The sequence below is a fragment of the Typopeltis vanoorti genome, chromosome 24 (genome assembly GCF_054136105.1).
Source record: "Typopeltis vanoorti isolate ZY-2024b chromosome 24, IOZ_Tvanoo_1.0, whole genome shotgun sequence".
NCBI lineage: Eukaryota > Metazoa > Arthropoda > Arachnida > Uropygi > Thelyphonidae > Typopeltis > Typopeltis vanoorti.
The window spans coordinates 20,493,096-20,509,900 of record NC_143572.1 but is presented as its reverse complement, the minus strand read 5'-3'; the positions used below and the strand labels follow the sequence as shown (position 1 = coordinate 20,509,900).

Genomic DNA, 16,805 nt, shown 5'->3' with positions numbered 1-16,805 from the left:
CAAAAGAGATGTTCTATTTATCCCGCCTTGTACCACTACTGTAGTAGCTCTCTTTATTACTTCTTCCTGTGATGTATTTGTCTTATATTACCCCATATTCCAGTATTTTTTAAATTACTTGTTGTTTTATGCCTTCAGTTTATTGTGGTCAGTTTTCTGTTTTGCACAAATATCATTATTCCTTTTTCTTTAAGTGACTTGTGATTCTGAAAGGAACTTAAATGGTCTCAGATATTTAAATTATTAAGCATTCCATGTGTGCTTTATCTTTATATGTAACATATTCATAATAATTACTTTGAATAAATTGTTAATACTTCAGTATGTTTCTTAAGCATGTAGCTGTCTCTAAATTAATATTCATTAATAACTAGCATAATTTTTTTAAAAAAAATAAATTATTCTAAATGTTTTGTGTAAGTATTTAAGTGTAACTCTTTACAGGACTGAATTTATTATATGCATAATAAAGTATTATTATTTACAGATTTTGCAACCTCTGTTCTAGTCAGTTTAATATGTCAGTGGCTATTTTGTTGGCTTGTAATTTCTGTGCCATCTTACTTCCCAAAGTGTTTCACTTTGGGAGAGGCTATAATTATTGCACAAGGGATAGCTCTGTTCTTTGCATCATCTGTAGTATCCATATTAGCAAAGGTAATACCATTGTATATATATTTATATGTACTGTATGTATATATTCATACATCTATTAATCTTTAAAAAAATGTTATCAGTTCAGGTAAAAGTTGCTGTGAAGCAGGACATTACACTAATACAGTAATCCCTCAGTTATCCAAACTGCATTGGAAAATCAATTCGATGGTTGCATAATTGAGGGGTCAGTTTTTTATTATTATTATTTATTATTATTATTACTGGTATCTCCATAGAGTCAGTAGACTCATCGCGGGAGACCCAAACTAGCAAAACAATATCTATTATATCTCTTCTTGAATTCATTTACAGGCAAAGAACTCACATCAGGCAATGAATTCCACTCATTCACAAAAAACCTTGTTCTCACACTCTTCTTTAATTTCCAGGGATGACCTCTTGTTCTTCCATCACTATCACACAGCTGAAACATTTCCCCTGCATCAATCCTATAAAAACCTTTCAGTAATTTAAATGTTTCTATCATATCCCCTCTTCTCCGCCTATCAACCAACATCTGCAATCCACAAGCTCTTAATCTATCAATGTAGGGAGCATTTTTACATCACTCACCAACTTAGTCGCTCTTCTCTGAACCCTCTCTACAGCCTCCTCATCTCCAAGGAATCCAGATGACCAGACCTGAGCACAGTAATCCAAATGTCGAAGTATCAACGCTTTATAAAGGGGAATAATAACCTCTTTATCTTTGGATGTCAGTGTGTTCCTCAACAACCAAGTAATCCTATGTGCAATCTTGGACACCTTAGCACTCTGAACTTCATCTCCCTATCTACCAACACCCCTAACTCCCTAGCCTCATCAATCTCTTGGAGTACTGTTCCATCAATGTAGTACACAGCTGGTAATCTTTTAATCCCAAAATACATAACTTTACACTTTTCCACATTGAACTGACATCCATTACCTTTTGTCCATTCTACCAGCTTATTTAAATCATCCTGCAAACTTTCAACATCAGCTTGATTTTTTATTGCGCTACCCAACTTTGCATCATCAGCAAACAACTGAATATCTCCCTTTAAGCCATTTCCTATATCATTTACAGAGCCTTCAGGCACACCACTGGTCACCTGCCTCATCCTGGACTCGGCTCCTCCACACACCACCTTCTGGTATCTCTCCCTGAGCCATTCTCCTATCCATATCACCAATTTTGTATCCATTCCCATCTGCTCCAATTTGCTTAACAGTGTTCCATGGGGTATCCTGTCAAAAGCCTTAGCAAAATCCAGAAGTACCACTGTGTAGCCAGTTCCTTTGTCCAACTCAGATGTCATTCTATTATAAAAAGTTAATAGATTGCTAAGGCAGGATCTACCTTTAACAAAACCATGTTGGCCTCTATAGAGTATCATATCCTGATCCACCCATTCTTGAATTTTGTCTTTAACCAACTTTTCCAATACTTTTACCACTACTCCTGAGATGGTGATTGGTCTGTAATTAACTACCACAGTTTTAAGCCACCTTTATGCAAAGAAACCACTTTGCCTAACTATACCAGAGTTCAAACTTAAGTTAAATATTCAAGTAAGAGGGGTTGACAATTCCTTTGCACATTCACGCAACACCTGAGCTGATATTCCATCTAAACCTACAGCACTGTTTGCATTTAAATTTTGCAATATATTAAATACCTCTGATTTCTTAACTTCAATTCTCACATTAGTTATTGCTACAGGTATACAGAGATATCCTCACTTGTGTAATAGACTTTTGAAAAGTGATCACTCAGTAACTCAACTATTACATCTGATTTTGTCACCTCAATACCATCAGCACCCACTAAAGTTATCCTTCTGAAGTCATTCTTCCTTTTACTTGCCACATAGCAAAAGAACTCTTTAGGATTATCCTTGATCTCATTGGCTAAGGTCTTCTCATAATCTGATTTAGTTTTTCTTACTATGCTGGTAACCTTCCACATTTCTCCTTGTACATTCTCCATAACATTTTCTTTTTTTGCAGATCAAGCTTGATACTACTGTTCATCCATCTAACGCCTACCTTGTTTGTCTTCCTGACCATGGGGACACAATCTGATATTGCTTTCCTCAGATACCTGCTGATTTTATCCCATGCACTGCTAACATCTTTCCCCTGCAATATGTTCTGCCATGGGATGGCTTCAAGCTCACTCCGAAGCTTGTTATAATTGTCTAACACCTGTAGTTCCGTATATACCCCTTAACAGAAAAATCCACAGATTTTGCAACCTTCCAAGTCAATACCACATGATTGCTTTCACTAATTGGGGGTAACGAGGACACCTTTTTTATGCATATATCCTCTGAACTAATAACCAGGTCCAACACTCTCACACTACGTGTCCCTTCAGTTATGTGCTGTTTCAAGTAATTATCTCGTAGAAGATGTATGAACTCCATTTCCTTTTTGCTACATGATATTTCCTCCTTCCAATTGATATCACCATAATTAAAATCCCCCATAATAATCACTAAACCTGCACTCATTGCACTAATTTGCTGATGCATGAATTCAATATCTCCCCCTGTGTATCCCCTAGCCTATAGCAGCATCCAACTGTGTATTTGGTTGCGTTGGTCGCTATTTCACACCAGACTGCCTCAAATGAACTCTCATTCACGTCTATCATCTTGATATACTACTTTCTTTGGCTGCAACACATCAGCTATCATCAACAGTACTCCTTCCCTGTTCTATCTTCTCTAGCCTCCCTGAAAATACTGTACCCATCACATTCAATTCCAGTGACCACATCTTCTGCTGACAGCCAAGTTTCACTAATGCCTACAACTTTTGGTGAGATTGCACTGACTAATGCCAAAAATTCTTCTCTCTTATTTTGAATGCTTCTTGCATTGGTACACAAAAATTGCAGATTCCCTCTAGTTCTTGTACCGGCTTTAGAACTGATATACAAGTAATTTCACTAATTTCAGTAGTCCCATGCCGATTTTTATCCCCTCTCTTCTGCAATTTATTCTGCGAATAAGGATCAATAAATATACAATCACTGCTAAAGTTTCTCTCTCTCTCTCTCTCTTACACTCAACCTTTTCAATATTAGTTACCCTGCCCAATTACTTCAACTTGTTCAGAAAACAGTAATTTCTTCATCGCTTATGTCCTTCCATGTTCAATGCATCTCTAGCATGCAACTGTCTTTTTCCTTCAAACACACTCCAGACATCAACAAATTCCATACCTCGTTTTTTGCACATTCTTGCAATCATATCATTCATTATCATTGCTCGTCTACTTAACTCGTAATTGTCAAAACGAGGCAGCACACACACACTATCCTCCCATTGACACCTTTCCTCTTCACAATATCTAACGATGTTCTTAAATCTTTTGCTACCCGATTTATACCACCACTCAGGTTATTTGTACCCACCATAACTGTCATCTTGTCTGCATTATGCCCTCTCTTTATTGCTAAAAGGCACTCTTTCTATTGTCCCACCAGCCAAGCACTCCTCAGGCATACCGCTCTCCATACCCTTAATCATTTTCTTCTTATTGTGCTATCTTCTATCGAAGGTCAGCGACCATCTTGGCGAACAAACTGTGCTCTTGTGCTAATCTGAGCAGAGTAATTGTTTTCCTGTCCACGTCTTGATGTTGTCAAACTATGATATTCTTTTTCTTCCTCTAGTTCCTTTGCCACCAATTATTCCTATCAAAATAGTTTGTAGAAGTTGGTATTTGCTGTTTCTCATGATGTGGCCAAGATATGATGTTTTTCGTTTCTTGATTATTTGTACAAGATGTTTAGCTTTGCCAATGGATTTTAAGACATCTTCATTGGTAATTTTTTCTGTCCATGATATCTTTAGCATTCTTCTGTATAGCCACATCTCAAAGGCTTCGATTTTCTTGATGGTTGTCGCCTTCAATGTCCATATTTCAACTCCATAGAGCAGAATAGACTACACGTAGCATTTCAGCATTCGGCATCTGACTTCCATGTTTAGGTCTTTATTGCAGAATAGTGTTCTCATTTTCATGAAGGACTGCCGTGCAACTTCAATCCTTGTCTTTATATCTATTTCTGGATCCCACCGTTCATTAAGCCAGCAACCAAGATATTTATATCTTGACACTTGATCGATATTTTTCCCATTGAGTGTCAGTTTCATTGATGAGGCTGGATGTTTGCTGATGATCATGTATTTTGTCTTGTAGATGTTTATATTTATTCCCATTCTTTGGCTTTCTATGTATACGCTGTCAATGAGTTTTTGGAGATCCATAATATTATCTGCAATTAGCACGGTGTCATCTGCATATCGAAGGTTGTTAACAATCTTTCCATTTATTGTGATTCCCTCTGAACATTCTTCCAATGCTTTTTTAAAGATTACCTCTGCATATATGTTGAACAGGAGTGGTGAGAACACACATCCTTGTCTCACTCCTCTTTTGATGTTAATATCACTGGTGGTAATGTTGTCTAATTGAACGGTAGCTGACTGATTCCAATACAGATTTGTTATTAGTCTTATGTCTTGTTCGTCTAGCCTTATTTGTTGAAGGACTTCTATTAAGTTAGTGTGTCTGACTTTGTCGAATGCTTTTTCAAAATCTATGAAACACATAAAAACAGATTTCTGTTTTTCTATGCATTTTTGTATCAATATTTGGGTACAGAAAAGGGCCTCTCTAGTACCAAAACTATTCCGAAAGCCAAATTGTGTTTCACTTAGAGTTTCTTCACTTTTTCTATAAATATGATTCTGAATTACTTTCAGAAATATTTTTAATGTTTGGCTCATTAGACTAATAAGTCAGAAGTCATCATCATCATCATCAAATTCCTGCCATGTACCCTCAAGGGGTGTACAGGATATGACAGTACTACATGAAAAAATTACATCATTACTAACTTCCTATCTACAATTTTCCTCCAAATCAGTCTGTTACTTGTCAAGACTTCAGCATTATCAGATCTTATATTTCTATCGTCTAAGGCACTTTGTACTGTATCAATCCACCTATATCTTGGTCTTCCTCTGGGTCATTTTGCTGCCAACCTGGCAGAGAACACTTGTTTTGCTAATCTTTCCTCTCCCATTCTATTTAAGTGACCATAACACCTGAGATTAGCTCTGCTAACGTATTCCTGGATGCTGACAATGTCAAGTTCTTTCCTAATATCCTCATTTTTAATATGATATTGCCATTGATGCCATCTGTTCACGCCTCTAATCTTTCTCAGGACTCTCATATCTGCGGTCTCTAGTCGTTGGTCAAGTGTTTTACTTCTGACCCAGCTCTCAGATCCATAAGTTAAAACTGGTTTGAACACTGTCTTGTATATATACAGCTAATTTAGTGTTCCGACTAATTTCTTTCTTATTCCATATGAATTTATTCAATTGACTTCCCACCATACCAGCTTTGCTGATTCTGTTGTCTATTTCTATATTTAATTTACCATCTTCAGTAAAAATCGTGCCTAAATAGCTGAAATGTTTTACTTGTTCCAAAGATTCTCCATTCACAACACAGTTGACATTTTCAATGATTCTGCCTATTTTCATTGTCTTTGTCTTTTTATTGCTGACCTTCATACCATATCTATTACAACAGCTATAGCAACAGATAATCTTGCAGACTTGTAGCGGATTTATTTAGAAGTATAACATCATCCGCATAAAGCAAAGAGCTGACATTAACATCTCCAATTTTGATATCAGGTTTAATACCACATTCCTTCATAATGTGATCCATATAGATAACGAATAACAGAGGGGATAATGTACATCCTTGTCTCACACCAGATTTAACATTAAACCATCTTCCTGTACTTCCTTCAATTCTAACTGACTTACAACTCAAATAAAGACTAAGTATTGCTTGATATAATGCCCCATTGACACCATATAACTGCAGCGTATTGAATAGCTTCTCTCTTGGCACCTTGTCATATGCCTTTTCCAAATCGACAAAACTTAAATACAGATCTTTGTTGTATTCCTATGCTTTCTCGACTATTTGTCATAAAGTGAAGATCTGATCCTGACAGCCTCTATTTGGCCTGAATCCAGCTTGTTCTTCACCAAGCTTTTCTTCCACAATTCTTTTCAACCGTTTCTCAAGTATACTTGAGAAACGGTTGAGAAGAATAGATCTTGCCAGGAACACTCAGTAGGGAAATACCTCTGTAATTCTCACATTCAGTTTTATTTCCCTTTTTATATATGGGTACTATGAGAGCTCTACTCCAATCATCGGGAATTCGTCCCTCTGTCCAGGCTTTCTGAACTATGCAGTGCAGCCACTGTAAGACTCTTATACCACCATACTTCAGCATTTCTGGTTGAATATCATCTACTCCTGCTGCCTTTCCACATTTCAAGCCTTTGATGGCTTTTTCTACTTCAAGTATGGATATGTATTCCTGACTGCATGCCTGGTCAGTGTTTTTTATCACTGTGCTGTCATCACTGCTTGTTTCATTTAGCAGTTTTTCAAAGTAATTACTCCATACTTCAAGGATATCTTTTTCTGCTGTTTTCATGAGAAGAATAGATCTTTTATCATCTCTAACTCCTTTTACAGCACTCTTTCCTCCATTCCTAAGCTTCTTCAACAACCTCCAGAATATTTTGCCACCTTCTTGATATTTATTTTCTATATTCTTGCCAAAGTCCTCCCATTACTTTTGTTTAGCTAGTTTTACACACTGTTTAGCTTTCTTACATTTGTCTCTGTATTCTGTAAGAGTAAAAGCTGACTTATTTGCCAGGAACTTTTGATATGCTTTCTTCTTTCCCTTCACTGCCTCTTTAACTTCCTGTGTCCACCAGGGAGTTCTGATTTTTTTATCCTTGCACACTACATGCCTCTCTGGCAGAATCAATCAATGTTTTCTTCAGAGTTTGCCACTGAATCTCCAAGGTTTGATTCCTGTTCTCAAACTCTTTCATTTTCTTTTCAACAATCTTTCTGTATTTTAGTCTACAGTTCAGATCTGAGAGCTGCTCAACTTTTATTCGCTTTAAAACTTTCTTACATGTTATTCTTTTCAATATGAAATTCAATTTTATCCTGCTCAAGACTAAATAGTGATCACTTCCAATTTCAAATCCTCTGTACACTCTGGTGTCCTGCACCAGGGAGAAAACATCACTATCAACAATAACATAGTCAGTGAGACTTTTCTTATTCCTAGGCTCTTCTCTCCATGTGAATTTGTGCACATTTTTATGTTGGAACATGGTGTTAGTAATAACCAGTCCATGTCCTGAGTAGAAATCACAGATATTTGCCATTATTATTAGCTTTGCTCTTTTCTCCAAATTTTCCCAAAATATTTTTGTATGTTTTTGTATGTCTCACAATCATTTCCGAGTCATAAGTCACCACAGGAATTCGCTTTGGGTTTCTTTGGGACAGTGATAAATGTAGATCACTGTAATAATAATAATATATCAGTATTATAATAATAATAATAATAATATCAATAATAATAATATATATAACAAATCTAATAATAATTCTTTGGGACAGTGATAAATGTAGATTTGAGCCAATCTGATGGAAATTCATCACTTTCATATATTTTATTAAATAGTTTTTCATGAAGTTTGATGTTATCTGGTTCTATTAATTTTAAAAATTCTGTTTGCACACCATCTAGTCCACTGGCTTTTCCTGTTTTACTTGTTCGTATAGCATTCTCTATTTCTCATTTCATGATTGCTGGTCCTTGAATGTTATCTTTTATATTTATAGGCTTCTGTCTAGTATCATTGAAAAGTTCTGTTACATATTTTATCCAAATCTGTGCTTTATTCTCTTCTTCTAGAACTATTTTTCCATTTTCGTCTCTTAGAGACACTATTTGCTTTTTCCTCAGTTTTCCAGAAATTTCGTTGATTTTCTTATACAGATTGAAATTATCATGTTTCTTCTGAAGCAGTTCAATTTCAGTACATAAATTTTTCATCCAATTTTCCTTGGCTTCTTTTATTTTTTTCTTGATGATGTTATGTGTTTCTGTATACCTGGCAAGGTCTTTGTTTTTGTACATTCTTCTTGTATCAATAAGAGAAAGAATCTCATCTGTCATCCATTCCTGTTGTTTTATATTATTCACATAACCTACTTCTTCAATACTTATTGTTACGATGGCATTCTTTAAACCATTCCAAAGAGATTCCACACTTTTATTTTCTTCTATGTTAATCTGTTGTAATCGCAGGTTAAGCTGTGTCTTGACACTTTTATTTATGTTCGGGTCTTTCAGTTTTTCTACATCAATTTTCTTTTTCTTCTTTTGTGATTTTTTAGCTGATTTTAATCCAAGACGTACTTCTGCAACTATGGGATTGTGGTCTGATGAGATATCTGCTCCAGGATAAGTCTTTGCACTCTTTATACTACTGTGGAATCTTTTATTTATCAGTATATAATCAATTTGATTTCTGACAATGTTATGTTGGTTATCTTGAGGCGATTTCCAAGTGTACAATCTTCTGGGTGGAAGTTTAAACCAGGTATTTGCTATTGTTAGATCTTCTTCCTGACAGAACTGGACTAGGCGATCTCCTCTGTCGTTTCTGGTGCCTAAGCCATGTTCGCCAACAATTTCTCCATCACCCCTCTTCCCACTTTTGCATTGAAGTCACCCATCACTATGTTTATATCATGTTTCTTTGCTAGGTTTTTAATCTCTTTTAGGTGTTCATAAAACTCTTCAACATCTTCTTCACTTTTGTCAGCTGTGGGGGCATAAGCTTGGATGATATTTATGTTAATGGGGTTTCCCTTAAGTTGTAACAGCATTATCCTTTCAGAAAATGGAATCCAATTTATTACTGATTTATTGATTTCTTCATCTACTATTACAGCTACACCATGTCGATGTTTGTTCTCATCATTCCCAGAGTAAAACATTGTCGTATTATTTTGTTGACACTTTCCAGATCCTGGCCATCTTGTCTCGCAAATTCCCAAAATCCGGATGCCCAGCCTCTTCATTTCTCTTGTGGCATTTCTTAATTTGCCAGCTTCATACAGAGTTCTGACATTCCAAGTTGCAATTTTAAAAGTGGACACCATTTTGAGCCCCGGAGATTCTTCGCACCCCTGTCCCATTTAAGGGACGCCGGGAACTTGGGACCAATTGTAAGGGTTTGCTCGCCATGGTGGTTGTTCTGGAGATAAGGTAGAGCAGTAGTTTCTCCGTTTGCTTTCTGCTTTGCAGTATTACAGACGTACACAATATAATCGTATTGCCATCTGCAAATCTCTGATCACAAGCTTTTCCGTCATCATTTGGCTTCAACCTTGTGTCAGTACTGACAATGCTGCTTCCCAATGTCAGGGGCAGTGACCCCAGCAGGTGCTTATTTAATGGCGGCACTACTCGCCATGTCACCGAGTTGTCATTGGGCTTTGTGAGGTTTTAAGTGAAACAGAGTTGCCACTTCTGCTCCCCCACGCCCTGATAGCTCAGTCGCTGTTGGTCCACGGCTGCTTATTCGCCAGATTGCTCTGCTTATATCGCAGCTAGCCTCTATCTGAAGGCTGTTCCCCTTAATCATAGAATCACCATATATCTTACCACTCTTAACTTCATTTAAGTCCACACAAGCGTCAGTCATTGACTCATTTTCTACGCTATTCAGCATGACTCTCCCAGTTTCATTACTCAATGCACTTTTACTTATCCCCCCCCCCACTCTCACGACATCTCGTTTCTTCTAGACCTCTTGTGGTTTTATTTTGTTGACTCCCATACTATTTATTACTTCATCATTCACCAAAGCTCACCTATACGTAATCCTGTTCTAGTTACTTCAGCTAAAGTAATCTCTATAGTCCTAATTTCTCTGTTTAACACATTAAACTCAGTTTTAACTTCCAGTATCTCCTTACTGAGCACTTCCAATTCCTCATACAGAAGATGAAGGTCATTTTTCATTTTCATGAACTCCCGCCGAAGTTCTTCCGCTACGGTCCCGATGTCAGCTTCCATTTCTAAACGCTCCAGCCTATCCAGTTGACATACTAATCCATACTTATCCATTCTAGGGTCAGTTAATTGACAGTGTAGTCATTTAAAATTGGATAATTGAGCAGTTGGTCTGTTTAGAAAATTAAAAATCAAAATTTGGTTTTCTGTGTAAATGAGATTTTTCATTGTGTGTGTGGCCTCCATAGATGTCAATATACCCTTTGTTTAGAAGATCTGGGTTTGAATCCCATCTAGGATGCAAAGAATATCAGGGCTTTTCAGCTGAAGGTGAGTTAGCCATGTGGTGGTGATAGGGTCTTCCTCCAAGAAACTTGGATTTTTCATCCCACAAAACAAGCAAAGAAATCAGAAGAATACACATTATTTCTAGTTGAAGTTTTTTTGGAATAGGTTGAATATATAAGTGTGTTATCATGCTGTGCAGTAGATGCTAGATGTGTATGAATGAATGCAGAGATGATATAGGATGGGTGTTAGTGAGAGTATTACTAGGGTTATATCATCAGGACCAAAAGAGTTCTTAGTGTTTAACTTATCCAAGATTCTGATGTCATGCCTCTAGAAAGACATCAGAACCTTGAATAAATAGTATATTGCATTGGCATACTATTTTTGGTACAGCAGAAGATTTTCCTTATTCATTTATTGAGGAATTGGTGGAGAATAACGATGCTAGTAGTTTAGCATTACCTTTTGATGTTGTTATAAGGAAACTACCTGGCTGTGAGAGATGCAGAAGTATAGAAAGGCAGAGGTTGTATGCAAGGGACAGAAAACATAGCTACTGTTTATTCTTTATGTTTTACTTTCACAGTTGGATTTGTTGTTTTTTGGTAGCTGTTCCAAGTCATAAGCTGAATGCAGAGGTTAGGTTTTGGTCCTAAGCCATGATGAGCAGTATGCTTAATTTTTTTGCTTGATTAAAACCAAGGCTTAAATTGTGGGGGGGGGGGTTAAGTTGAAGATTTTTATACAGGTCAAGTATTTGGATCAGGAGAATGGAAATAGTAATTTTACCAAGAGAATGAAGAGTAAAAATTCTGGAGGGCATCCCGCAAAAAAGGAAGCTTGGACACAGTTGTGATCTGAGTAGTTACAGGAAAGCTGATATCTGTGGTATACCTGGAAGAAAAGCTTTGAGAAAGGCTGAGAAAAAATCAAGTATCAAATTATTAGATGCCAATGAGGAGAGTATAAACAAAGGTTTATACTCTCCTCATTGGCATCAGTATTTTGCTATTGCCATTAATTCAAGAAGTGAACAGTAATCAGTAACAATTTTTTGGATTCAGTGCTATTTGCAGTAGAATACCACTTCATTCATTGCTCTGATATTCCTGCATGTGTATGTTGCATTTTAGAAAATTCTTGTTTATATTACGTAAATAATTTTGATATCATTGATTGCTTGGAGAAACATTTTTTTTTTTGAGATGTTGAAACTTCATTTATCACATATTAAGCCTTGATTGATATTGTTATTATTCTTAAGAGAGACCTCCAGAGAGTCAGGAACTCTTCAAGGTCCATACTATTCACACCAGCTGTCATACTTGTTCTTGAATGCATTCATGCTACTTGCACACAACATCCAATGAATGAAGTGGTATTCTCAACCTCCAAGGATGCCTTTGTCTTTTCCCCCATTCTCCATAAAATAAAAAATTCCATATACTGAAATTCTGTATAACTCTTTCAGAAGTTTTTAAGTCTCAATCATATCTCCCCTCTTTCTCCTTGCTAGTGCCTGCAGCTTACAAATTCATAATCAGTATTCCATATTCCACAATCCTGATATCATTTTTGACACTCTCCTTTGCACGCTCTTCTCTGTATCAGAATCACCATGGAGACCAGGAGACCAGACTTGCATGCAGTGGTATCTAAGGCCTTGTAAAGAGGCAAAATGACTTCCATATCTTTACATGTCAAGATTTGTTTCAGCATTGTCATTATTCTCCAAGTTGTATTTACAATTTTTGCTATATGACCCTTAAACTTCCTGTCTACTAAAGCTCCAGGATCTCTATCCTGATCAGTTTCTAATAGCATAATCCCACCAATATAATATGACATTGGATATTTAATCACACCAAAGTGCATGACTTGACTTTACATTTATTAACATTGAACTGATAGGCATTTTCGCATGCCCACAATTCCAGCCTATTCAAATCATTCTGTAAGTACTGCATATCAGCAGCACTCTTTATTACCTACCTGTCTTTGCATCATAAGCAATTAGCTGTATGCCACATGTTAAATCCTTCCCAATGTCATTAATGTATAGATTGAATAACAATGGGCCAAGGCTAATCCTCAAGGCACACCACTGGTTACCTTGAATCTTGCAGATTCACATGACTTGTGAATCTGCAAGATTCAATCGCCATACATGACTTTTGGGTATCTGTCAGTCAGCCATTTTCTTATCCATGCTAATATTTTATAATCCAAATCCATATTCTCTAGTTTATGCAACAGTTTTCCATGCTGTATTCTGTCAACCAAATCCAAAAGTATCATGTTGTATCCATTCCCCTTGTCTAGCTCAATGGTAACATTATTATAGAATGTGAGCCGGTTGCTAAAACATGACCTCCCCCTTAGTAACCCATACTATTCATTGCAAAATAGAGATTCTCTGTCAGCCAATTTCTGAATGCAAGCCCCTAACCAACTTTTCCAAAATCTTTACCACCATTCCTGAGACACTGATTGGTCAGTAGTTGGATACATTGGTCTTTGCACCACCTTTGTAGAATGGAATTACCATACATTATTTCCATTCTTGTGGAATCTTCCTTGTTCTGAGACTCAAATTATATAGCCTGGTCAAAGGAATAGCCAGTTCAGCCAAAAAACTCCTTTAGCATCCATGCTGATATTCCATCAGTTCATATTGCAGAATTCTTATTCATTTTGTGCAACAGCTCTAGAACTTCCTTCTCATACACAGGAGTTTCCTCATACAGTGTAAAGATTAGTTGTGAGTTCAGTGTTGCATATCTAGGTAGATAGCTTTTAGCAAAATGGCTACTGAATAGTTGAGCAATCACTTCTGCATCAATTACCCACATACCATCTTCACTCAGTAGAGTATTGTTTCAAATGCAATCTTTCTTTTACTTTCTGCATAACAATAGAATTCTTTTGGGTTGTTTTTAACTTGCAGAGTAAGTTTCTTTTCATACTCAGACTTGGCTTTCTGTACAACAATTATGACTCTTCTGGCCTGTTGCTTATAATTATCATAACTGACATTGTCCGTATGCACACAGTATTCCTTCCCCATCATCTTTTTCTTATGAATCACTTGCTTAATTAAATTACACATCCATTTCACTCCTACTCTATTTATTCTTCAAATCCTAAGTACACATTCTGATATCACATCATTTAAGTATATTTTAAACACTTCCCAAACACTGTTGATATCCTTCCCATCCAACAACTGATGCCATTGTGCAGAATCCAGCCTCCTCCTTAGGTGATCATAATTTCCTGCTTTGTAGTTCACCATATAACCTTTTCTGAATGGAGCATTCATAAACTTGGCTGCTTCCCAAGTGAGTACAACATGATCACTGTCACCAACCGGAAGCAGAATAGTTACATCTTTAACTGAAAATCCCCCTCTGACACTATAATCAGATTTCACACTCTTTGACCCCATGTTCCTTCTGTAACTTGCTGCTTGAGGAAGTACACAAAAGATATCTGCAGACTGATATTGAATGAAAATATTGTTTTATGGCAGTTTGTGGTATTCTACTTTCTGAATTAATTCTGTTTCCCTGGTTTAAGAATAACATTGGAAGTGCCTTGGTTTTCAGAGATTCTCTTGTTGTCAAGGCACTAAGCTTAATGTGTAATGAACATCTCAGTCAGTGATGATATCTAATTAAATATCTGATGCAATGTGTCTTTTTTTTTACTGCATTAGATATTTAATTAGATATGTTTTGACTTCCTTTAGTTTGTAGCAAAGACATTAAGATACACTTCATTTACATAAAATGAATGTAAAATTATCAGTTTATTATGCTTTAATTCTATTTTCACAAAATTTTAAGCTAATACCAATATGTTTAAAATACATTGAGAGTAAATTGCATACAAAATAAGTTATCTTGATAATGTGCAGTAAAACTTCAAAAACATCTTTAGTGTTGTTGCAAAGAAATTTGATTTATGTAATCTTGGCTAATGAAACATTTATAATGATAAACAGTCATAATAATTTTATGAATAGGTTGTGTTTTAATGTATGTTTCTAACTGAAACCTGTATTAATCTCACCAGATTTTTGGAATTATGATTGGATGGAGAGTTATGTGTTCAACACTTTCTGATTCTACTAGATTTCTTCAGGTGAGTTTTAGATAAACATTTGTGGTCTCAAAGTGGAATTTTAAAAAAAATAATAAAAAGATTAAACACTCCTGATAGTTATAGACAATTTGAATAAAAATTGTTTAGACTGATTTATTCATTTGACAAAAATCGATTTAAAAACTTGTATAAAGTTAAAATGGTTCCAAATATTGGTATAATTTTTTTTTAAGTATAAAAATTGTCTTCATAGTTAAACGGTGATTTGTATTTAAAAGTTAAAATGTAATTTATGAACTTGAATAAATATGGTAAAATAAATATTCGGTGGATGTCTCAAGTTTGTTTTCTCTAATGCAAATGGTTATTCTTTTCCTCTTCACTAGACTCTCTGATTAATAGCAACTTGCTTTATTAATTGTTTTCAAATATTTCTTCTATCTGATGTACGAAGGTGGTCTGAAAAGTTTTCGGCCTAACAATGAAAAAACTAATTTATAATTTCAAGATTATTTTTATTGTTCAACATAATCTTTCTTAAGACTAATACATTTATTCCAGCGATGCTCCAGTGATATTATCCTGTCACTGTAGTGGTTCTCAGTAAGATCTGCAAAATACCCCTCTACAGTTGCAATCACCTCTTGATTTGAAGAAAAACGCTGACCAGCGAGGAAGAGTTTTAGTTTTGGGAAGAGATAGAAGTCAGAGGGAGCTAAATCTGGAGAATAGGGTGGATGTTCCAACAATTCATAGTGCAAATCCCTTAATTTTTCCATTGCCAAAACACCTTTGTGGGCAGGTGTATTGTTCTGATGAAAGATGATTTTTTTCTTCTGCAAACCAGGTCTTTTCTCACGAATTTTTTCCTCTCTTGTTAAAAGATTGAAATAATATTCCCAGGTTATTGTTTTACGCTTTTCAAGATAATTAAATAACAAAATGGCTTTAGCATCCCAAAACACCGATGCCATGACTTTTCCTGCTGATGGAACCAACTTTGTTTTCTTTGGTACTGAACAACTGGCTTCTGTCCACTGTTTTGACTGCTATTTGGTTTCTGGTGTGTAATGGTGAATCCAAGTCTCATCCATAGTAATAAATTAACGCACAAAATCAGTTTTATTCTTGTTAAAATGCTCCAAACACTGTTCAGAGATTTTCATGCGAGTGCGTTTTTGATCTGCTATGAGCAAGTGGGCATCCATCTTGTGCAAAGCTTGTTCATTTACAATTCTTAATACAAAATATATCCTACACGTTTTTTTGAAATGCCTATAGTCTCAGCAGTTTCACGCACTTTGACTTACCGGTCATCCAATACCATATCATGCACTTGATCAATGATTTCTGGTTTTGTTACACTTTTTGGACATCCTTCACGTGGATCATCTTCAAGGCTGGTACGGCAACGTTTAAACTCGGCAGCCCATTTCTTTTCTTAATTGTCGAAAATGAAGGAGAAGAGCACCCATAAACTTTTATGAACTGCGAATGAATTTGTTTTGGCATTAAACCTTCTTTTACAAAGAATTTTGTAAAAGAAGGTTTAATGCCGCATCATAGTGCAGATCCCTTAATTTTTCCATTGCCAAAACACCTTTGTGGGCAGGTGTATTGTTCTGATGAAAGATGATTTTTTTCTTCTGCAAACCAGGTCTTTTCTCACGAATTTTTTCCTCTCTTGTTAAAAGATTGAAATAATATTCCCAGGTTATTGTTTTACGTTTTTCAAGATAATTAAATAACAAAATGCCTTTAGCATCCCAAAACACCGATACTCACTTTTATTCATTTCAAGGGATACAGTCAA

The 16,805-nt window shown here is 35.9% G+C and overlaps 1 protein-coding gene across 2 annotated transcripts in view; it reads left to right on the top strand.

The window, feature by feature from the left end:
• Dolk (Dolichol kinase) overlaps nucleotides 1-16,805 on the top strand; it is a 148,166-nt gene that overhangs the window by 58,056 nt on the left and 73,305 nt on the right. For both annotated transcript variants that reach the window (XM_090413949.1, XM_090413948.1), the window contains 2 exons: nucleotides 488-657; nucleotides 14,963-15,031. In XM_090413949.1, the coding sequence (XP_090270075.1) occupies nucleotides 488-657; nucleotides 14,963-15,031 (239 nt within the window). The remainder of the gene's footprint in view (nucleotides 1-487; nucleotides 658-14,962; nucleotides 15,032-16,805) is intronic.